Source organism: Argiope bruennichi, chromosome 10 (genome assembly GCF_947563725.1).
Source record: "Argiope bruennichi chromosome 10, qqArgBrue1.1, whole genome shotgun sequence".
NCBI lineage: Eukaryota > Metazoa > Arthropoda > Arachnida > Araneae > Araneidae > Argiope > Argiope bruennichi.
The window spans coordinates 59,911,738-59,935,230 of record NC_079160.1 but is presented as its reverse complement, the minus strand read 5'-3'; the positions used below and the strand labels follow the sequence as shown (position 1 = coordinate 59,935,230).

The window sequence follows — 23,493 nt, the reverse complement described above, 5'->3', positions numbered from 1 at the left end:
AATTTTCTATCTTTTTACATCTATCAAAGTATAAATAATTCCACCCTAATCTCATTTTTATTTAAGACAACAAATAATAAAACTGCAAGTTAAATATGTATTTGCTTCTAATGCTTTTTTTTAATTCTAAAATTTTGACTTATTTTTTAATAACAGTGTTGTATCACAATTTTCGTAATCGATCAATAAAATACTTTTTTATGTGTTTGAATTGTAAGAATTTTTCTGTAAAAAATAAGTTTATTAAAAAATGATATTTATTTTCGCCTGCTCAATATTTGGACAGATATCTGTTATTTATCTATTAATGTAGAATTTGATTCTCTTTTTCCTCGTGTTTTTTTGAACATGTAATTTTTTGTGTATAGATTATATACAATTTTATTTAAATCTATTTGATGCATTTAGGTGGAATTTTATTATCAATTTTTCATTTACCCACTGATGTGCTAGAGCTCTGAAATTTTGTGTACTAATTGGTTCTCAATGCTGAGACATTATTGTAATGCTTTCAAAACTAATTATTAGTTAATCGATTCATTTCTTTAAATTTTAATCTCATTCAATTGATGTCATCTGGTTGTCAATAGCAGAAATATTTATAAAGAATTAAGAGTAATGAAAATGAAAAAAAAAGTTAAATAATGCAACTATGCTTCTAGACACTGATTTTATTAAATTTAATGTCATTTATTTAATTGTTTTTTAAAATTAAATTTATTTGAAATTTTAAACAAAAAACTTGCCAATCTTTTTTTATTATTACATCAATATTATCGTTCCTTTTATGTTTTTTCATTGCCATATTTGTATGACAGATTATACTGATGTTTTTCTTATTCTTTTTAGTAATAGAGACTAGGGATCTTGAATCCGTCCGAAATATGTATGATGGCCTGCTAGAGTCTTTCATAAACACTCAAATTAACAACAGTAACAGTGGAAATTCCCGTGTTTCCAAGAAGAAAAAGAATGAAGAAGAATCTGTGAGGAGTAGTATTCGACAAAGTGAAGGAGCGTTTCGTTACAAAGAGATTGTGGTTAAAAAGAACAAGAACTACATACAAGTCGTCTTGGTGCCAAATGGAATTAAGAAGAATAGCCTTTCAATAGAGGTAAGAAATTTGAAAAAATTCATAAGAGCTTACATTCTGTTTGTAATAATTTGGAGCAGAGATTCTTAAACTGTACATCATGATCTTGCATGCAATGACAAAAAGTAATGACTTTCTTTAAGTGCTTCCTTCATATTTTTTAAAATTTATTTTGTATCGAGAGTGGTAGAATTTAGCAAAAATTTTATTTATTTGCCTTTGATTAACCATGTAACTATTCAGTTTCTGTACTGTCTGATTAGGTGGTACTTGTTTGTGTTTTGAGAGCATGTTATAATGATGTTTTAACTGTGTGTTCATAGCTTTTTATGTTTTTTATATAATTTTGTACTTAACTTATACATATAATATTACTTTTTAAATATATGAGGCTGTGAAAAAAAATGATTCAAAATGTGTTCATAAAATGAGGGAGTTGCCTTTATTTAGAATTAAAAGGAATCAGATATTTATCTCAATACCATTGTTAATCTTAAAAGATTAATTAGCATTCACATATTCCTTTATTAGGAATATAATTGCTCATGTTAACTATTGGAATTAATTTTTTTTTTTTTTTTTTTTTGATCAAGTGGTTTATTTATTTTTAGACTGAATCAGTAGATTTGTTGCAATAAAATATTAAGCAGCTTCAAAAATTACATTGTTTACTTTTGATATAACTTCATGATAGTTATATTTTATCTAAAATATTTTACTTGAATAAAATTATTCTTTTGAAAAGTAATATTGCATTGCAAAAAAATAGACTAAATGATTTATCAGAACGTCAGTATTTACTTTATTACTGATGAAGCATATCTGTATAGCAATAATTGTTGGAATGAAAATAATAGCACATTTCTTAAAAAATTAATTTCCAAAAATGAATGAAAAATAATCCAAATGAAAATTATATAAATTATCCAATTATATAAATTTGGACCAATCTGAACTTTTTATTTTAAAACTTGTAAACTTTTAGTCTGTTTTATAAGTTAATTTATATTTTATTTCATTTAATTATTAGTAATTCAAAGTTTACAAAGTCTTTAAAACAATATATTCTATTGTTATAAAGATACATGTATATTTTATATCATGAGTACAAGTCTTGAAATTCCCTTCTCTCCATTCCCTGTGGGGTGGTGAAAACAAACAGTAGGGTCTTGGCATCAAATTCTTGAGTTTGATACCCATTTGCATCAAAAATTGCCTTTGTATATTTGCTTTTATTGTTTGTTTGTGTGTCATCATAAGTTGAACTTCCTCACATATTGATGCAGTGTGCAAGTTTAGAAAGTAGTGTGCCAACTCATTCTGTATTAGACCACTGTTTAAAATTATGCATTCCTTTCAAAATATTCTTTGTTACTTACTAAAGGAGATTAATCTGGTTAATTTTGGAAATTTAATGTAAATATAAAGAATATTTATAGCACTTACAATAACTATTCTTCTGATTTTTTTTAGGCACTGAAGGAATTAAAGGAAGCTTTTGTTCTTGCCAAGAAGGACTCGAATATTCATGCTGTTCTACTGAATAGTAGTGGAAGTTACTTCTGTACAGGTGTTGATTTATCTCCACTTGTGGGATCTAATAAGAAGCAAGCAGCGGAAGACTTAGCAAGTTCCATACAGTATGATATATTTGTTTATTATTTTGATATATTTGGAATTTTAAAAGAAAGTTAATATATTAATGACTAGTAATTTTTCATATGCATATTTTCAATGTTAGATTCACATTTAATTGAAGATATTAATTGCTTATGAATCTAGTTTTAGGTAAGAAGTTCTAAAGTGTGATATCATAATGTATTAATTTTGATTGTTAATTTGTATGCAATTTATGATTTTGCAGTAATCATATTGGTAATGCTATAAAAATAATACACTACATCTTGTTAATATTTGATGTATTAATTGAATAATTTTGATGGGATATATTTTATATTTTATTATTTTATCATAATTCACTACATGATTAGAAGAAACATTTTTTCTGAGGTGCTGTGTAGGGTTTTTTCCCCCTTAGTGTTTTCCTGCACAATCTTGTTTCGATGATCTTTGAATTAAAAAAACTGACAATGCATGAAATAGAATAATTTTAGTGTCTATTTTCAAAAATAAAAAGCAGGTATTGCAATAACTGTAAAATGTCAGGATTTCAATAGTATAGGAGTTTGAAGACTCAATTGCACTGAATATTATCTCTCTGTATATGATCATGGCTTATGCTTATCATATTTTTAAATATTAGATATCTTCACATTGTGTGATATAGAAGTTTAGAATTGTAAGAGTTGGATTTAGGTGTTTTCTTTAAATTTCAACAATGGAACAGCAGCTAATTGGGAAATATATCATAGTAGCTTTTGTGTGGTTTACAAAATAAGACAATAATCTAATAATAAGGCAGTTAATGCAAATTCAATATTAAATATATAGAACTTTTCTGATATCGCAGAATTATTTCTTGTCTAGGTAAAGTGGGGGGGGGGAGAAAACATTTAAAAATATTTTTTAAACTTTATAATCTGAAATATTATTGAAATTTTCTAAATTCTTGAACTCTGACTACTTTATAACTTTAACTTCCGAGTTGCACAGCTTCTTTTTCCTGCTTTCTATCTTCCTATACTGCTTTTTCTGCTACTTTCACTACGACTTAGACAACGATGTTTTGATAAAAGCTAAGAATTTAAACTATTATGAAGAATAAAAAATGTTAAAGAATGATTTCTTTATCAAATCATGTTTTATATGTACATGCATGTGTGTAAATTAATGTATTAAAGCATTTCTAACTATTTTTTTCTTTCTAGTGATCTTGTAATGACTCTAGCATTCTTCACGAAACCAGTTGTTGCAGCAGTAAATGGAACTGCTGTGGGATTTGGTGTATCACTGCTTACCTATTGTGATGTAGTTCTGGCGAGTGACAAAGCAACATTTTGCTTGCCTTCGGCAAAAATTGGCTATTTACCTGAGGGGGGAGCTACCCTCACTCTTCCCCAAGTCATAGGAACTTCATCAGTAAGTATTTAGATTTTTAAACAATTATTTTGTGTAGTACTTTATTTTTGTTTCATTTAATTGAATAATGAATTTAGATACAATAAACAATGAAATCACTTATACCATATTTCTGCCTTTTTGTAAACTAATTCAGTGTGGAAAATGAAATAAGAGTAAAATAAGTATGAAACCTACAAAATCAAATAGTTTTATTTATTTTATTCATACAAGATTATTGTGTGAGAAAGATAATTAGCAATTTTTATATTTGTAGATCTTTCTTGATTTGTGATTATTTAATAAAAGCATTGCATCTTCTATATTATGTAGAAAAAAAAATCAAAATAGGAACTACATTGAAATAAAACCTATATTTCTTTTTAGTGCATCCCTTATATAAAAATTTGGTCTATCCCCCCCCCCACACACACATTTAGAAAACTTGTAATGAATTATTTACATTTCCAATATTACTTTTTTACTATTGATAACTAAAACTTTTTTAAAAGTAGTAGTTAAGTTTAAAAGTAGTTAACAACAGATTTATAAAAGCTTCAACATTTAAAAGGCATGTTTAATTTCTTTTTCATTATCAAAAATAAAAATTTCTACTTATTTATCATAATTTGCAAATTTAAAAATTCCATGTATTCTCTTTATTGTTACCGCCTCTCCCATATTCAGATATTTACATATTACTGTGTTTGACCTTCCATTAAAAAAAGAGAGAAAGAGAGAGTGAAATCTGTAACTGACAATGATAGTGCATGTTTTTAAGAGGTTGATATAGAAAGCTGATTGTTTTATAGCTGATGGCTACTAAGCAAATCTATACTTTGAAATCCTTTAAGAATTCCCAGAAAGCTTCCCTGTCCTCAAGTATCAAGAATCTCAAGTATCCAATCAATCAGACTTAATAAAATGAGGAGAAATTTTGCAATGGTATTTGAGTATCTTAAGTGTCAACCATAGTTTCATTAAGCAAGTGTTTTGAACCTATTGTGATTAAAAGAGTTAATAGCTTTTATAAGACATAAAATGATTGAAAAAGGATTATTCTATGCATTTTGTTTAAAAAAATGATTGCATCCCCCCCCCATTTTTTTTCGGGTTGTAATTATTAAATGTGCTTTTTTTTCTAGGCTGCTGAAATGTTTTTGCAAGGACGTCGTTTGACTGCTGATGAAGCGAAACGTTGTGGCCTGGTTTCGGAAGTTCTTTGGCCCACAAGCCTGATGAATGATGTAATGCCTCGATTGGAAAAAATAGCCCAGCAACCCTTGCAGGTAATTCAGATTTTCCTAATTTTCACTTATAAATCGATTAGGCTGAAATGCATCTTTTGGTTGTCACACAATGCTATATAATTGGTCTGAGAGTTGTGATTAAAAATGAGGCCATATAAATGCCTGACGATTTTATTACATTTGTAAATGTTTTTGATATTTTGAATTGTTTTTAACATGCAAAACTATTGAAGAAAATAATTTAGTCTTTTAAGACGTGAATGTAGACTGGCAAGTAATATTTCCGTTGTAATAATTCCGACTAGAAATAATTATGACTAGAAAAAATTAGAAATACTTTTAAAACTATTTCTCTATAACTTTCATGTAAAAAAAAAACACACACACACACAATATTATAAATAATAAGCTCCATAATTTTAAATTTGTTTCAACATTTTTTATTATTCTATTTTAAATTGGTCAATTTAAATTTTATTACTTATCCTATTTTAAATTGATCCTAGGGAAAATAAAAATCATTTCACTTAATGAGTGTTTCACATTACAATCAAGATATGGGAACAAATTATGTTTTTTAAGTGAGTTTCCATTGTAGTTCACCAGTGTTAATAGTTTAACTTTTTAATTAATAATGTTTTCTGTTTGCATTAGTATTATTCATGTTCATTAGTTTTATTAGGGAAAATCTCATTATTGAATATTGACCTTCTTGAATAAATAAGATTTGTTTAGCTGATTTATTATACATTAAAATTATTTTTTAGATTCTTTAATGATTTATAATTTTTTGAGTGATTTGTCTAGAAATCTTACACTTGAAGGCTATCTTTATTTTAAGCTACTCGCATGTTTTGAATAAATTCCTTCTATTTATTTTCACAATCACTACATATAACTTGTCCACTTCATGTGTATAGATATTTTAAATTCATGTTTTTAAGGTTATTGCAACTTAAAATATTTTATTTGTTTAAGTGTAAATATTATTAACTGAAGGTTTGTTTTGCTATTTTTAAATTATAATTAATAAATATCATCCTAGGTTTATTAATTATCAATATTTTTTTTTTAAATTCATTAATAGCTATATGGACGAGTGAGTTAGAGGGAACTTTCATATTTGAGAGAACATAATATGATTTAATCTCAGAGCTTTCTTTCAAATTTCCATTGTTCATATGTCAGGATTGTTGGAAGGCTGTTTTCTACATTTCTCTATTTATGCTCTCTATTTCTCTTCTTGTCTTCTAACAATAAAAACTGAACAAGATATTTATTTTTAATCAAAATGTTTGTTTAAAATACAAAAGCATAATATTAAGATTGAAAGATATCAAAAATTTTATGTTGTAATTAATTATAATGGATATGCCACTAAAATTCTAAAGAAAAATGACATATGAAAAATATATATAGAAAAGACACAGAAGATTTCTAGTTAAAAAGTTTTAATTTCTTCATTTTCTGACAGTTTCAATAGGTGTACAAAATCCTTTATACGCTTGTCCTTGATACAAAAACTCATTTGCATATTCTAATTTTCTGTTCTGAAGAACACAGATGTTCCTTGGAGGGCATGTACATATATGATAGGTTTCATAGGAACCAGATGTTATATGTCCACAGAAATCTCCTATTTTGCAAGATGCTAACTGAAATTAAGGTTACTTTTAAAAACAGTTAGGATGTGGATGAATTAAAACTTGTAATTTTTTTTGTTTTTTAGCTGTTATAAATAATTTCATCATCAAAGTTTTAATTTTCAAAGAAAAAGTACAGTAAATAATATATAATATATTGTTTATTAAATGGTCTTTGGATGTACATAATTGCTCAAATATTTATATTTATATGAATGCAAAAAAAAGTAAGATGCATATTTTGTCAGTAAAATACTGGTGGAATAAATTCTTTTAATTATTTTTTATGAGAAATATTTTGATGTATTTTAAGTTTAAAAAAAGTAATCAAATCTTTTTTTCTAATTGGGGAATTGTAGGCATTTTACCGATGTTGCTTCCATAGATTATTTCATGCTAAACTCCCATAGGTTTTCTAGAGGATATGATTGAAATATAAAAGAATAAATGATTTTTAAATTAAATGTATTCATGTTCCCCAAGTTATAAAATAAGTCAGATCAGTTATTAACTTATATATGCTGCTAATGAATACAAATTATGATCTGTAAAAATATGGCTTACATGATTTTGCCTTAACTTGTTTGTTTTCCTAAATGTAATCATGATAGTTTGATATGGCTTATGTAATTTTGTTTTGTCTTAAGCTTGTTTGCTTTCCTAAATGAAATCATGATATTTTGTTATTTCTAATCTAATTTTTGTGTGCCTTTAAATTCCGTGTAATCTCGCATGAATTATTCTAATAATGCTAAGGCTTATATTCTTGCATTGCATCATCAATTAGAGCAGCAGTGGTCTGGTTGCATAGCTTTAGATTTGAGAAAGAGGAATTTCAGATTTTTGGTCAAATTATGACCTGTTGTCATTATGGATGCAGTATAATATTGTGACATGGAAGTTTGGAGAAAACTAGGAAAGCTGCATTTGACAAATATGCCTACGTAGGTTGATACTTTTGTGTTGAGCTCAGTTGAAGATTTTAATGTGTCCAAAAGGAATCCTTATGGTACCTTAAAAATAGATATTATCATATCTGGTTGGGGTTCTAATTCCAATTCTACGAGTCCTTGATTCATAATAAAGGGGAAGGGCAGCATTTCTCACATAGTCACCTAGAGATCTGGCTGAGCATCTTCTGAAGGGAGGTCAGACAGTCTTCTTGGGGGGGGGGAGCACATTTGTGTTTCACTTGGGGGGGGACTAGCAAAATCTCCATAATCAAATTTAACTACCGTGAGCTGAAAAGCACATCAATCTGCTAGCATGATATAGAATTTATAACTATCTAGTTCATATTCTTTGTCTATGTGATGCCTTGTACTGCTAATATAGTGATGAGTTATCTTACTATATCTAAATAGAATCTACATCACATCATAATTTTTCAGCAGTTATTATGTGAATCATTAATAGATAATAGTTAAAGGAATGGTGAAAGAGTACAATTTTCTTGCTAGAAGTAATTAATATGCTTATTTGAATTAGCTTTTTCTATTTGTTGTCTTTGTGAGAAGTTTATGAAATTTTCTATTTTAGTTTTAATTTTATAAAACATTCAAAAAAGAAAAGAAACTTACTGGTAAACAAGCAAAATATTGGCCTGTTGCATTATTATGTAGTTTTTGGAAATAATGGCCTTGGCTGCAATAACATTGGATGCTTACTGTGCCATTGTTACGTATTTCTGCTGCAATGGTTCTTTGGCCTTTGCAGTGCTCTAGCTCTCCAACTTGGCTGCAAAACTTTTATAAAATAATTCAGTTATATATTAATGTAAAAAGTAATGCTTTCTTTTGATTCATACATTCTTTTCTTAATATCTGAGGGGCTTAAATTAACTGTTTTGTTATGGGTGATGCAAATGTTGCATCATTATCTCCAGTGACAGAAATTTTTCTTTTTCTTTATACATTGAAAGAAAAAAGTGATATTTCAATGATGAAATATTTAATATAAATTTAAAACATGAAAATTTTATTTTCTTTTTAAAAATTTGTTTCTTATATTTTACTTTTAGTTCTAAGGATTTTTTTTTATTTTTTTTTATTTTCCATTTTTTTTTTTTATTTTTTTTTTTTTAACCACCATTTCCTCTCCTATTGTTAGTTTCAAATTGTTTCGGTTTTTCTTCTCTGATAGTGATTATCAGGAAATATTTAAATAGACTAATCAGTTGAAAACAATTATTGATTTTATTTCATTCTAGTTTTATCATTTTAAAATTTAATATAAGATTGTTTATTGTTAGTGTAATAAAACGGAAATTAATATGCAGACATTCTAGTTGTTTAAATTTTAAGAATTATTAAAATTAGTAAATAACTGTAAGCATAACAACAACCTATTGCAACTTTGATAAAATGACAAATATTCATATATTAAAAATATTTAATAATATTCATATGATTAAATATGTTAAAATTCAATCTTCTCATTTTATACTTGATTAATCAGCTGGTTTATGCTAATGGTAAAATAAGGGATTTAAGATCAAAAAAGGAACTACAAGTTGAGAAAAGAAAACATTTGTGGGATTAAATGAATGATAATTTAGAACAGATATGTTATTTAAAAGTACGCTAATGATTTAGTAACATTTTCTTATTTCATATATATTATAATTTATGGATGAGGTTTTATTAATATCTTGGATATTGCATTTAAAAAAATAATTACTTTGAGTTGAGCTCTAGCATTGAAGGCTACTGTTCTTTTGTCTTGATCTTGTTTCCAGTCTGAGAGGCAGTCTGTCAGGTCAGGGCATTTACAAAGCCTGTGTATAAGGGGAGAGAGCCAGAAACGCTGACGAATAATATTGCATGCCTCGCGAGGTCCACTGCATAGTGGGAGGTTCCTTTCGGATGTTGCCTGTTGAAATAAAAACAAGATAACAAAACATATCAAATATTGTGTTTAAAGAAGTGTTACGTATATATATATATATATATGCTTATTTTAATAGCAAAATTTTTCAATCAATTGCAGATGCCATATTGTTTCAAAATTCTTATAGTATCTCCTTCCCCATTTAGTAAATTACTGAGCAATAAAAGTCATTGTCCTTCCCCGCTTTTTTTTTTGCTTCTGATTTTTAAAATGGATAATAATGTAATTGTCTAAAACTGCAAACTCAAGATAGTTGATGACTGCTCATGTTTCAAACCTCCTCGAGTCTGAAGTCCACATTTGTGGAATTATTTTTATGAATATGATAACTCAAAAATGCTTTGAACAAGATGGAAGAAATTTGCTATATGGTCTTGGTACCAAATTAGTTTATTCCTGTCAAGTTTCAATTGATATCCATTCTGGGAAAGTCTTATCTGTTCGAATGTAAGTGAACATGATAATTACAATGTTAGGAGTTAAATGGATACAATTTGGTATACAGATTTAGCATCCAAGATATAGATTTGTATCAGATTTTGAGACAAATCCGTCAAGAATTCGGAATGTACTTTCACATGTGTGTAAACTCTATAATTCAAAGCGCAACAACTTAAGTAAATGAAATTTGATATGCAGTTTTAGCATCTAAAGTGTAGATCGTTGTCAATTTTTTAATCAGCTCTATTAAAAGGTTGATAGTCTGTTGGTACATACTTTTGCATGCATAGAAACATGATAATTGACAAATTCAATGACTACGTACCGAATTTCCTTTTATTTAAATTAAATCTTGTTGCTGAAATTATAAGTCTGTGCCAAAATTTGCTTGTAACTTTTCAGAAAAAAAGAAAAAACAAAGCATATAAAATGAATATTTGTTTTTCTTTACAATACTGTGAAGCACAAAATACTCATATGAATTAAAAAAAATCGGAGCATTTGTAGTGTTTAAGGCCTTGTGCAATGTCCACATTTAGGAAGGGAAGTATAGAACCTTTATTTTACGTAAGAAAGTTTCTGGGAGCGGGGGGGGGGGGGGCGGGGGGCTCTCCTACAAAAATTATTTAACTAGTTTGTGTTTGATAGTTGATATCAATTTTTTATATTTAATTTGATGTTCGTCATTTTTAATCATCAGATTGTAATATGCATGTTGTTTTAATAATCATGTTATTTTAGTAGCCTTGTTCCTCTTATGTCTAATAATGTACATGAATCTTTCCTAATGGAGTGAAGTCCCAAGAAATTATAGTGTCTTTAAATAACTTTAATCTATCTTCTAATTATCCATTGAAACTAGGATAGTTAGAAGATCATCTAATTATCCTCATGAAAACTAGGAAGATTATCTAAAAAATATTTCTTCTTACTTTTCAAAAAAAAAAAAAATCCTATGATTAAATATTTAGTGAAATAACGAAATCAATTTGAATTTCACTACAAAAATGAGAAATTATTGAAAATTATGAAAAACAGTATTTAAAAAAAAAATGGATGGCAACTATAAATTTGTATCATTAAGAAGACTTTTTTTTGTTTTACTTGGGACGAAATATAAATATAATATTTTTGTAAATTCTTGTTCGAAAATGGTAAAATCTTCTTTAATATTTAATTAATTAATATTATATTTAAAATTTTAAAAAATCATTTCGAGGTACTCATTCTTAAATTACTAAGTATAATTGTGCCAAATTTGATAGATGTAAATCAAATGGTCTGATCTATAGAATAATATGCACACACTTTCTGCTATCATTAGTAGATGTTAATAAAACAGTTCAAAATTTTGATAAATTTTTTAAAGTTTCATGCTTATTTTATTATTATTATAAAACATAGTGGAATGGTATATCTGGAGATCTTTTCAGATTTAATTTAAATAGGCCATATATAGAATGATGTTTCAAAATTATTTTGCACAATAATTATTGATTTAAAACTTAAAAGCGCCAAGCATTTCATTCCACCTAATCAATCATTGTAAATTGTATTATCTGTTGTCAGCTTGAGCAATTTCTTTTAAAGATAAAGCAATGTTGAATTTGAATGATGATCTTTGATATCAGTAAATAGCATTATATTGTAAACCCATTGATAAATATATTCACTCTCCCTTTCGAAATCATATTAAACTGTTGCAAGTTACAGAAATGTTTATTATATGAGCTTTAATTGATATCCATGAGCAAGAATTGTTCAATTTTTTGAATATAACTTAAAGTTTGTTTTTTAAGAAATTTTCGAATGAAATTTATACATACATTTACTTTATTGTATCTAAAGTATAATGGAAGTATTGTATTTGTCAGAAAATATGAACTCGCGATTTCGACGAATTTCCATGTTATAGACTTCGAAAAACACATTTTTGAAATGACAGTCTGTCTACCTGTGATTATGACAACTGAAAAACGCTTTGAGCTAGATGGATGAAATTTGGTATACGATCGTAACATCAAATTTATAGATTCCTATCAAAGTTTGAGCAAAGGATAAAATTCCGTACACAGATTTAACATCGATATGATAAACATCTTTGTAAGTTTGAGCGAAATTCAACTAGGGATTGGACGTCTATCAGTAGGCATTTTCAGAAGCATCTAAACGCGATAATTTAAAAACACAATGATATTTATCAAATTTGATATGGAATTTTGTGATTATAAGTGTGTTTTTATGACAGATTTTTGTCTCTACTGGTTGGGAAAAACGTGTCTGAAACCCAAATTCTATTTGTGGATACTTTTAACCACATGTGTGGGATTAATCGCCGAAAAATTCGCAAAAGTTCACTCAATAGATTCAGTACAAAAGTTAATATTTCATAACTAATTTACGCCATTGCCATGTAAGGCGTTCTCTGGCATGGCATCATTACTAGATAATTAAAAAAAAAGTTTTGGCAAAATCTCTCCTGCTGGTTTAATTGTATAAAAGTGTACACCAATAGTAAGCATCTGATTAACTGTGCTAATATCTTAAACGTTTATTTGCAGACATTTAAATGTTTATTTTAAACGTTTGGAGAGAGATCAGATATTTCATTAATTAACTGATTTAACATTAAGTGTATTACATAATTTAAACAGCTACTTAATTGTTATGGACACATATCGCAGGAAATCTTTTCACATTAACAAGGAAAATATTGCTACGACAAAATTAAGAAATAAATGAAATTGAATCGTCCATTACTAATAAATAAAAGGAAATTTAATTGGAAGTTGCCTTTTGGAATATTCTTATGATCTTTTTTCTAGCCAGAATGATTTTCTTTACAATTTTTTCTCCTTCTAAATATTCAATTTTTAACTACGAAGACATCACAAAGTTTCCGTCACTCAACATTTTTTTCTGCGCGATCATTGGCTTTAAAAGTTTTAGATTTAATTTTTTTTTTTTTTGAAAAAATCGTGTTGTGACTTTATTTAATAATATTGATATAGACACGCTATCAATTATTGTCCTTTAAACTATGCAACTTCGCCCCCTATAAGTATACGACTCGCAGTTTTAAAAAGCTCCATTTGAGGAGACAGTGGACTTTAAAATAAGCAAAAATGGATGAAACCGTGAAATTTTATTTTTATTGTTTCATCACCAAAATATATGTTTATATTCAACTTAAAATAGTGTTGTAAAATTATTGTTCAATAAAATAAATATTTGAAAGGGTAAGAAAGAAAAAAAGTACATCTTAATGACTTTTCACAAAATGATATTGTAATTCGATTTAAATATCTTTGAAATGTTCTAGGTATCTTAATTTTTGAAGAAATTAAATGAAATTGATAATAAAGATTTCGGTCAAACCATTAAAAGAAAATGGGGTATGCATTTTTTGTCTCCAGTTTTTTTTTTTTAGCTCAAGAGTTTTTTTTTTTTTTTTTTTTTTTTTTAAGTTTAGAAAAACATAAAATTCTTATGAAAATTCCGTAAGTGTGCATAAAAATATTTCTAAAAAATTAGCGTTTAATTGAAATTACAAAATCATACGTAATTTTCTTCCAAATAAATTTACATTAGTAATAAGAAAAAAGTAAATATTAAAATTTGAGTCACTTGGTATAATGTAAAATTTTAAAAAATTATATATCTTTTAAATTTTTAAAAAAAATAATATATTTCGTTTTAAAGAAATTTGGCGTGTTCGTATTTTAATACACATACATAAAAATTTCATATCCTTGACTGAACAGTTCTCCAAAGTGTCATAATAATGTCCACTGTTCCTTAAATACAAAGAAATGATAAATAAATAAAGAGAACCAACTAACCCCATTTCCGTAGACGACGTACGACCGAGCCTCTTGCGTCGCACCCGCTAGTAATACCGACAGCAGTAGCAGCAAACTAGAATCCATCCTTTTGCGCCCTTGACTGCCAACTAACCCCTTTCTTTTTGGATCTGTTTCAGGCGATGGAGGCCACCAAGGCGATGGTACGCTGCCACCTCTGGGGCAAGTTGAAAGCGCACATGGACCACGAGCGACGCCTCCTAGTCGAGCACTGGTTGGCGCCCCAATGCCAAGAAAACATCAAGAACGTGCTGAAGAACGGATGGTTCGACGATTAAAGGCACCTCCTCAATGTTTTTACTTTTTCCTGTGTTTCTTCCAGCAGCCTTTGTGATGATGACGAGAGATATACGACTATGACACATCTTTTCCTCCTAACCGTTTATACTCTGTATTTTCCGCAGATAAAACTTTAGTTTTCTTACATAAAACGGCTTTTGTCTTTTCTTTCTCTAAACATTCTTTTTAGAAGATTTATGCATTTATTTGTGGAGGGAAGGGTAATCAACGTATACTACTGGTAGGATAAAATAATCATCTATGCAGTAGAAAGCCAATTCCAAAAGCAAAATTTTTAAACTGCATTTTCCCAAACTTAGTTATTTAGTGACAAAAAGTCCATTATAAAACGATTGAAATTGTTTCTGTTTCGAAAAAACTATATACATTCAAATGCGGCTTTTAATTGTGATCTGAATTTCATAAAATAGTTGTTGGTTTTCTGCTGCTACAATCTGATAGAAAGGAAGATGTAAGGGCGAGGAGGGAAAAAGTTGCTTACTTTAGTTTGTAGAAATCGTCATTTTTTATCGAAAAGTTAATTAGAAAAGCCTACTTGTATAATTAATATATTACGATTTAGATTTCTAAATCTAAATGGTAGAAATTTTATCTTTGATTTGGATAGAATAAAACAAAAAGCAAATTTTTTTTGAAATGGATTTTTTCCCCTCTCTGTAATTCACCGTCAGTATTAATAATGCCTATTTAGTAATGCAAGATTGCTTTTAAGCCACAACTAAACCAATTTTATACACGTATATCCAGTCAAAACATAAAATTATCCCCAAAAAAGGATTATTATTATTATTATTTATTTTTTTTTTTTTTTTGCTTACAATGCAATTGCTAATTGCAAGCAATGGAAGATAAAAGAAGAAAAAGAAAAAAAAGTTACATCAATGAAAGATATTTTTTTTTCCAAGCGTGCATGAATACATATTATACTATCATAATATGAACATTTTCAACTTTTGGACTCATTAATGCAAATGAATCGGCAACCAGCATTATTTCCTTCTTACGGTCAGTGCTTTTCATTAAAGGATGAGACAAAATAATAATAATAATAATAAATTATTCCTATAGTAGAGTGAATCTAACTTTCCAAAAATTTTATCTCCATAAAAAATAATAAGCACCTTTGTAAAAAAAAAAAAAAAAAAAACACTTTTAAGGCCCTTATATAAAAACAATAAAAAAATAAGCTTGATACAGAAAGAGAAAAAAGATATTTTCTATCTACACCAGGAAAGTACAATTAGCTGATTTAATTAAAGAAACTCAACAGGATAACAAATTACAGTAATAACAAGCATTTCGCTGTAATTTATTGCCCTACTGGTTATACTCAACAAGAGCTTATCCTTCAGATTATTATTTATTTCGATCCATGCAATCATTTTAAAAAGAGCAATTCAGTTCTGCAGACGATATTCAACATCGGAGTTATTTCAAAACAACGGATCTTTTTTACTGTGACACATGTTTGCTGCCGAGCACATTGATGTATGTTACAATTTCATTAAAAATAACTAAAATAAGTTTTACTTTATAAGCAAAAAAACTCTTATTCACACAATAAAGGGCTGAGTTGCAATTACAGCGGTAGCCAAAATTGTGGACACTGAAAATCGTTGTGTTTTTTAACTTTGTATGCTTATAGAAAATATTACATTTCACAAAATGCCAATTCTTACATATCATTTTAAAGGGAATTAATGCTGATTTCAATACAAAAACCAGAATTCAAATATTTGCAATACAAAAAAAGTTATTATTACTTTAATCTGAATAACAAACACAGTGATGCAGTGCATTGTAATTTCTTACTTTCCTCACAAATCAATTTTCTTGTTCCGGGAACCAGTCAAATGTTAATAACTACTAGCAGAAGCTGACATGTTTAAAGTTGGAACAAGTCATTCTTGTGCTTTTTTTCTGTAGAAGGAAGACTGTTTTTTATGTAATATGTTTTTTATGTAATTGCAAGTTAGAAGTTTTGTTAAACTTTTTAATATATACAGTACACTCCCAATAATCCGCGGAATTGGGTGGCGCGGCCGCCGCGGATAACAAAAATCGCGGATAATCCGAAAAACGCTAAAAACGGGTATAGCAAAAGAGAAAACAGTCATTCCAACTTTGAAAAATCGTTTTATGTACAATAAAACGTAAAATAAACAGCAGGAAATGTTTCACTAACGCTTAATATTTTAGTATATCACTCAAAACTAACCTAAAATGCATTTTGTTAATGAAAACAGAAAAGTGCTTTGTACTTAAGAGAGGCGTCAAGGATACACAGAAAAATGAATACATATGTACTGTTTTAATACTGTAATGTATTATGTAATTACAAAAGCTTAACTGTAAAACTACACCTTCTTGAAGAAATCAGACATTTGTGTTTGATTCTTGCTTTGGAAGCATTTTCTCTTTGCTTGGAAGCAAAAAGAAAGAAAAAGAAAAAAAAAAAAAATTAGTGCGGCAGGCGCGGATAATCGGGAGTCTATTGTAGTTTGAATTTTTGTAAATATTTCTAATATTTAGCTAAGAAGCAATGACATCAAATAAAAGAATATATTGGACACCTAGAAAGGGAACTAAGATTATTTTGTTACAAGAAAGTGGTCTTTTCTGTGCTGAAATTGCAAGACAGGTGGGTGGATCAGTGACTACATCTGGAGTCTGAAAGTTTTGTTTACGATATCAGGAGACAAATTCAATTAAAAACAAAGCAGGAAATGGCTGAAAAAGGTGCACCGCATCTGCTGATGATAAACGAATAAACGAATGTCTCCAAGATAGAAGAATGCCATCAGCGGTCATCAGAAGTTAATTGAATGATGCTGGCATTTATGCCAGTTCAAGAACAATCAGGAGAAGATTATTAGATGTTGGACTAAGAGGTAGAATTCAACGAAAAAAACCTTATCTCAATTTACAGCAGCGTATAAAAAGATTAAGTGGGCAAAGGAACGCATTAACTGGACCGATGATCAGTGATCTCGAGCTATACGGAGTGACGAAACAAAGATATTGTTATTCGGTAGTGATAGCGAAAATATGTAGGTCATAGAATAGGCGAAGAGCTACATCCTGCAGACGCATTCAGGCAACTTGGTCATGTATGTCAGCAGATGGTATTGGTCTCCTTCGTGTTATCAATGAGACTTTAAATGCAAGAAAATACATTGACACTATTCTAGAGCCAAAACTTACACCTTCCGTCAGTGATCTCTTTCCCAACAACACATCATTTATTTTTCAGCAGGATTCAGTTTTTTGCCACACAGCAAAAATATCGAAAGCGTGGTTTAGTACAAAGAGCATTGAATTGTTATCATGGCTAGGAAACCGTCCTGACCTCAAAATTATTGAGAAATTATGGCACCGTTTGAAAACTCTTGTACATATGATGCGTTCATCAAATAAAAGAGAATTAATTGAGTCTATAATTGTTTCCCGGCATCATGCAATAACGAAGGAAGAGCTTAAACCTCCTGTCTCAGCTCAATAAAATATCAGTGTGAAGCTGTAATAGAAAAATAAAGGCTACCCTACTAAGTACTGATAACTCACTGCAGTCATTAACATCTAATGTATATCGATAATTATTGCCGCTCAATTTTTTTTGTATTGTAAATATTTGAATTTTGCTTTTTGTATTGAAATCAGCATTAGATTCTTTTTAAAATGATATAAAAGTTTTCATTTTATGAAACGTTACGTTTTATATAAGCATACAAAGTTAAAAAACAAAAAATTTCAAAAGTGTCCGCAATTTTGGCCACCACTGTATTTATCCAATATTTTTAAGACACAAGTGGGTTATTTTCGAAATTACACTTAAAAAAAAAATTTTTTTCAAAAAAAAAAAAAAAATTTTTAACCTTGCCGCACTTTTGTTCCATGCCTACTTTGCAGAATATTTATTATATTTAAACATTTTTATCAATAAATTATTTAAATATTTTTACTGAATGTAATTTTAGTGCAAAGGTTATATATTTTTTAACAATATGATGGAAAAATGTTTGCTCAGTTCACTGTAGATTTACAAAAGTGAATACATTGAATGGTTGAAGGCTTCCAAAAACATATATAAAATGAAAAGTTCATGGTGCTCCAAAGAATCTTCGAGTGGGAGAAGTAGCTGTAAAAGCACAAATGAAAGATAAGATTTTAATTTAATCATCTATTTTCTGTGTCATAATTTAATTCGTATCAAGTGACATGAAGTCAAAATGACTCCTAGTGTTGCTTTAAAACTGGATGTTAATATAACTAAACTAAACTTGAAAACCGAATTTCAAATTTTAGATGAAGAATTTATTTCAGTTATGCATGATAAGTGTAAGAAGAATACGTAGGTTGGTCCGATCAGCAGAAAATAAGAATACAGCAGGATGAATTTAGAGTGCGAAAAAAATAAACTGAATTTGGGTAAAACTACTCTAAAAACATGTACAGTGAAGCAGCTTTAGTGCGTTATATATTCGATAATCATTCTCATTAAAATGTCGTTTTGGAATAATCCCTTAAATAACCTATTAAAGAGATTTTACTGTACTATAATGAATTGTAATTAAGTGCCGAGTGTAATTACATCTATCGATCGGATAAAATGTAGTATGATGAGATTTTAACTTGGAGCCATAAGTTTTCAATGATCGTGATTTCTTTCGCGCTCGTTGTTGCTGTTTTAAATGTCCCCATCATTTGAAAATTATTTATTGGACCACTCTCGCCAAATTTTGGTTTTTACTTGGGGGCGAAAAAAATCTGCCAGATCAGGTAGTTAAAATTTTTGACGAAATAAAAAATAGTTTTTTGAAACTTTTATTCCAGGGTTCAGATTCTAACATTTTATAACAATTTTCTTTTTCTTCTTATAAATCCCCCCCCCCCAATGAAATCTTTCTTTACATATAAAAGTTTGTCCCGATTGCCATTGAAATTAAAAGCATGAAATATCGGCAGTTACTTCTTGGGTATTAGAAGCCCACTAAATTAGAAGTTTAATTATAAAATAAAAAGAGAATGCAACGTACGAATGATTTGCTGATTTTCAAACAAAGGCTCGTCGCGGATGGCGCCTAGTCTAAAAAGACTAGGACTAGACCATTATCTATCTTTTATAATAAAGATAAATGTGTGTGTGTTGGCGCACCGTTTTACCCAGAGCTCCAAATTTGGCACAGATATATACTTTAGAGGGTGAAAATGTGCAACTAGGGGCGATTTTTGAGATTTTATTTCGAATTTTGATTAATTAAAAATTAAGTCAGATTTTGAATGGTGTTTTTTGCGATAACTTCCGAAAATATCCTCGCACAAAAAGGATTTTTACACCGTTTTAAATTCCAAAAAATTATCTTTTCAATGTAGCCAATTTAGTTGCTTTAACATTCTTTAGATTTAATTAACTTTTAAGTATATTTTACCACAATATTTTCATTGTTTTGAATGAAGCCGAAATCGTTTTAATTGTTTATCAAATATTTGACCGCATGATTTTTTTTTTTTTTTTTTTTTTACGTTCTTGAAGCTAAAGAAGGATTCTGTGTAATAATCTATGTAATTTACAGGACGGATAAAAAAAGTGAACTTGCAATGCAGCGAAATTTAGAAGAGAAATGAATTGAACAATTAATAACACTAGATGTCATGGAACTGGTCTCCATTAGAAAAGTTCATGTACACAATAAGCTGATTATATGTAAGGCAATTAACATAACACGGCATTAATGAGTGACAACCATGGACTTGAAATAAAGTCTAAGAATTTTTAAATTAACCACAATGAAATTAAATGTAACCAATATCTTCGACAATTCAGCTGGTCACGAAAGATGACTAATTACAAATAATTGGCAAACCACTAGAACCATGTTTACTTTCTCGTATATGAAGTATAGTAATTGTTCCAAAATTCGAACTCGATTTTTTAATGAATCACCACGTTTTGCACATTTTTGGAAAATGCCCGCCCCGTCTGTGACAAGGATAACTCAAAATCCCTTTGAGCTAGATGGATAAAATTTGGTATACGTTCTTTCCACCAAATTTGATTTCTATCAAAATTTTGAACAAAATCTGTTCACAGGAAGACTGTCTGGCTGACTGTTCGAATGTAAATTAACATCAAAACTATAAAACGAAGAGAACTAGATGGATAAAATTCGGTACACTCATTTAACATCTTCAGTGTATATATACATCTATCAATTTTTCAGCCAAATTCAACAAGGGATTGACCTTCTCTGTCCGTACATTTAGAAATATACGAATGCGGCAACTCAAAAACGCAATGACTTAAATAAGGTTAAAGTTTTGTGATAGCAAGTGCAGTTTTGCGTCAAATATTTGTTTCAACCGATTGAGAAAAACGTGTCTGAAGCACAGATTCGGTTTTTGGACGCTATAAATCGCATGCCAGAAATTAATTGCCAAAAAAACTTTAGTGAAAATGCTAAATTACCCGAGAGTTTAACATTTCTTAATTATTGTCCGCGAATGCCACGCAAAGCGTTCTTCTCTGTTACAACACCTTTATTAGAGAATATGTGAGAAAGTTTTGGGGAAACCGCTCCCGCTGGCTCTCAGATGCAAATGCTGAGCCGATTTTGACTAATTTTTATTTCACATGAAATTAATGCCATTAAGAGTATTTCATTAATTTAGACAATAGTGAAATAATAAGCTACAAGCAAATATAATATTAAAATTATTTTACAGGCCTTGTCTGAAAAATAATTTTAGAGCAGAATATAATATATTCAAATGTATTATAAATAAGTAATTAGTTATGCATTATTTAATAACTCAATGCAAATACATTGCAGTAATTTTTCCAAATTTATTTATCTTCGTACCTACGTACCTTCGTTACCTACCTGTGCATCCAAGGCCCAAGACAGCTAACTGCTTTAGTCGGAATTCCGCCATTGCTTCACGAGGCATATGCAACTCTATGTTCCTTCACTATTTCACAGCATAGAACCCAAAGCGCCTCAATTTCGGGTAGGAGATCCGATTCAATATGTCATGTTTTTCCTTAATTTGAAGTTGAAATATTCTCTAGTTTATTTTAGTTATATTAACGTCCCCATTTTTAAAGTAACACTAAGGCTGAATGACCTACCTGTGAAGGACCTCGTAATTTTGAACCGCGATCAGATGACGAGGACGACGCCTGAGCTGACACCTTCCTCTCCAAACTTCCACATTACACCAGCTGGAGGACGTTTGGCCTCAACGGATTAATTTGCACCAGACCCTCTTACACGATGGTTCTTCAGTGAAATTGGGTCTCGAACCTAAAACCCTCCGGTTCCGAAGCCGAGACCTTACCACCAGGCCCGTAACCTTCTTTTCTAAGGAGTCATGGAAATTGAGATTAGGTTGCTGATGCAGTTGTTAATTTTAGTATATCACTATTCAAAATTGTGAAGTTTATCTTTAAATATCGTCATATAGCTTTCAACAAAGCATTTAACTAAAATCTTTCGTTTCTTGCAACGAATGCTTAAAAGATTAAAAGGGCTATGACAGAAATGCAAAGATTCACCCACCAAACTACGAAAGACAATTTTTATGTAAAGTAATCTTTTCGATTTTCTTTCTCCCTTTCATTTTCTTATTTGTCGAAATTCCAACAAAAGCAGGTAAATCGGTTGCCATAAAAATGTTAGCATCTGGAGTTACTGCAAAAGGTAATAAATATCTAATTTTCTCGACTTGGAAGATATTGTGATTGCTGAATATTCTTTAAAGTATGCACATATGGCAAAGTGATTAAACGAATGAATAAATGAATTAAAATATAACGAAGACACTGGAATGAGCGATGAAGATAATGAAGAGGTTATTAAAAAAACTCACCAGAAGAAATGCTTATATTATGAAAAGAATTACATTTCCAAGAAAAAATTACAGATTATGTGTTATATCTTTATTAAAATTCAAAAATATTCATGGGAAATGTTTCTTTTTAATAAATCTTTACCTAGTAGGATTGTATTTTTAGAGGTTAAGATATTTATTAAAGCCAATAAATTAAATAGCCAATAAATAAAAATAAGCAGATAAACAATTAAAATATTTTTCTACATAATTTCTAACACAGATACAAATAAAACGAACAAATCCTTTTTGGAAAGTGTTAATTACTTTCTCGTATACAAAGTATAGAACTCGTCAAAAAATTCGAACTCGAGATTTTGACGAATCTCCTTGTTTTAGACTTCCTAGAGTTCAAAATGTTTTTGGAAAATGTCCATCTGCCTGTGATAAAGATAACTTAAAAACGTTTTGAGCTGGACAATTGAAATTTGGTGTACGAGCTTTACACTAAATTTTCAGATTTCTATCAAAATTTGAGTACAATCTGTTCAGATGAAGTCCGTCTGTCAGACTATAAGTTAACACGATAACTACAAAATGAAAAGAGCTAGATAGATAAAATTCGGTATACAGATTTAACGTCAATAGTGTAGACGTCTGTAAAATTTTGAGCCAAATCCAATTACAGGTTGACTGTCTGTCGGTCTGTATTTTCATTAGTAAGTAAACGTGATAGTTCAAAAATGCAATGACTTAAATATATCAAATTTGTAATGGAATTTTTATGACTACATGGAGTTTTGTGTCAATTTTTTGTTTCAATCAATCGAGAAAAATATGTCTAAAACACAAATTCGATTTTTAGAAACTATTAAAGTGTGGCAAAGATTAATCGCTAAATAACTCGCCAAGAATCACACGACAGATTCAGTTACAGTTCTAAATCCATGCCAAAAATTAATATTTCATAACTATTGTAAGCCCATGCCATGTAAGATGTTCTCTGACATGACAAGTTTTTCAGAGAATATCCGAGAAAGTTTTGGGATATAACTCCTTCTGGTTTTGATTGCAACCGATAAAAAAAAATCAAATAAAAGAGATGAAAGGGAAAAAAAAAAAAAACCTCCCATTAGGAGTAGGGATAAATTCGAAAGGTAAACAA

At 29.1% G+C, this 23,493-nt stretch overlaps 2 protein-coding genes across 3 annotated transcripts in view; one reads left to right on the top strand and one right to left on the bottom strand.

Annotated features, from left to right (window-relative positions):
* The window catches only part of LOC129988211 (uncharacterized), a 74,138-nt gene extending 59,509 nt beyond the window's left edge, over window positions 1-14,629 (top strand). For both annotated transcript variants that reach the window (XM_056096376.1, XM_056096375.1), the window contains exons 3-7: window positions 850-1,115; window positions 2,568-2,734; window positions 3,923-4,133; window positions 5,258-5,401; window positions 14,318-14,629. In XM_056096376.1, the coding sequence (XP_055952351.1) occupies window positions 850-1,115; window positions 2,568-2,734; window positions 3,923-4,133; window positions 5,258-5,401; window positions 14,318-14,476 (947 nt within the window). In that variant the 3' untranslated portion in view covers window positions 14,477-14,629. The remainder of the gene's footprint in view (window positions 1-849; window positions 1,116-2,567; window positions 2,735-3,922; window positions 4,134-5,257; window positions 5,402-14,317) is intronic.
* Window positions 6,797-14,324, bottom strand: LOC129988212 (uncharacterized). The gene is made up of 4 exons (XM_056096377.1): window positions 14,178-14,324; window positions 9,685-9,876; window positions 8,586-8,750; window positions 6,797-7,017 (listed from the first exon to the last, which is right to left on the bottom strand). The coding sequence occupies exons 1-4, from the start codon at window positions 14,262-14,264 to the stop codon at window positions 6,823-6,825; spliced, it is 639 nt and encodes a 212-aa protein (XP_055952352.1). The 5' UTR covers window positions 14,265-14,324; the 3' UTR covers window positions 6,797-6,822.
* Window positions 14,630-23,493: the final 8,864 nt, after the last annotated feature.

Coding starts and splice junctions, on each gene's coding strand:
- LOC129988212 (XM_056096377.1), bottom strand. CDS start 14,264: ATGGATTCTAGTTTGCTGCTACTGCTGTCGGTATTACTAGCGGGTGCG. Junction 9,877..14,177: donor ACGTCGTCTACGGAAATGGG/GTTAGTTGGTTC, acceptor TTATTTCAACAG/GCAACATCCGAAAGGAACCT. Junction 8,751..9,684: donor ATGCTAGAGCTCAACTCAAA/GTAATTATTTTT, acceptor ATTTTATAAAAG/TTTTGCAGCCAAGTTGGAGA.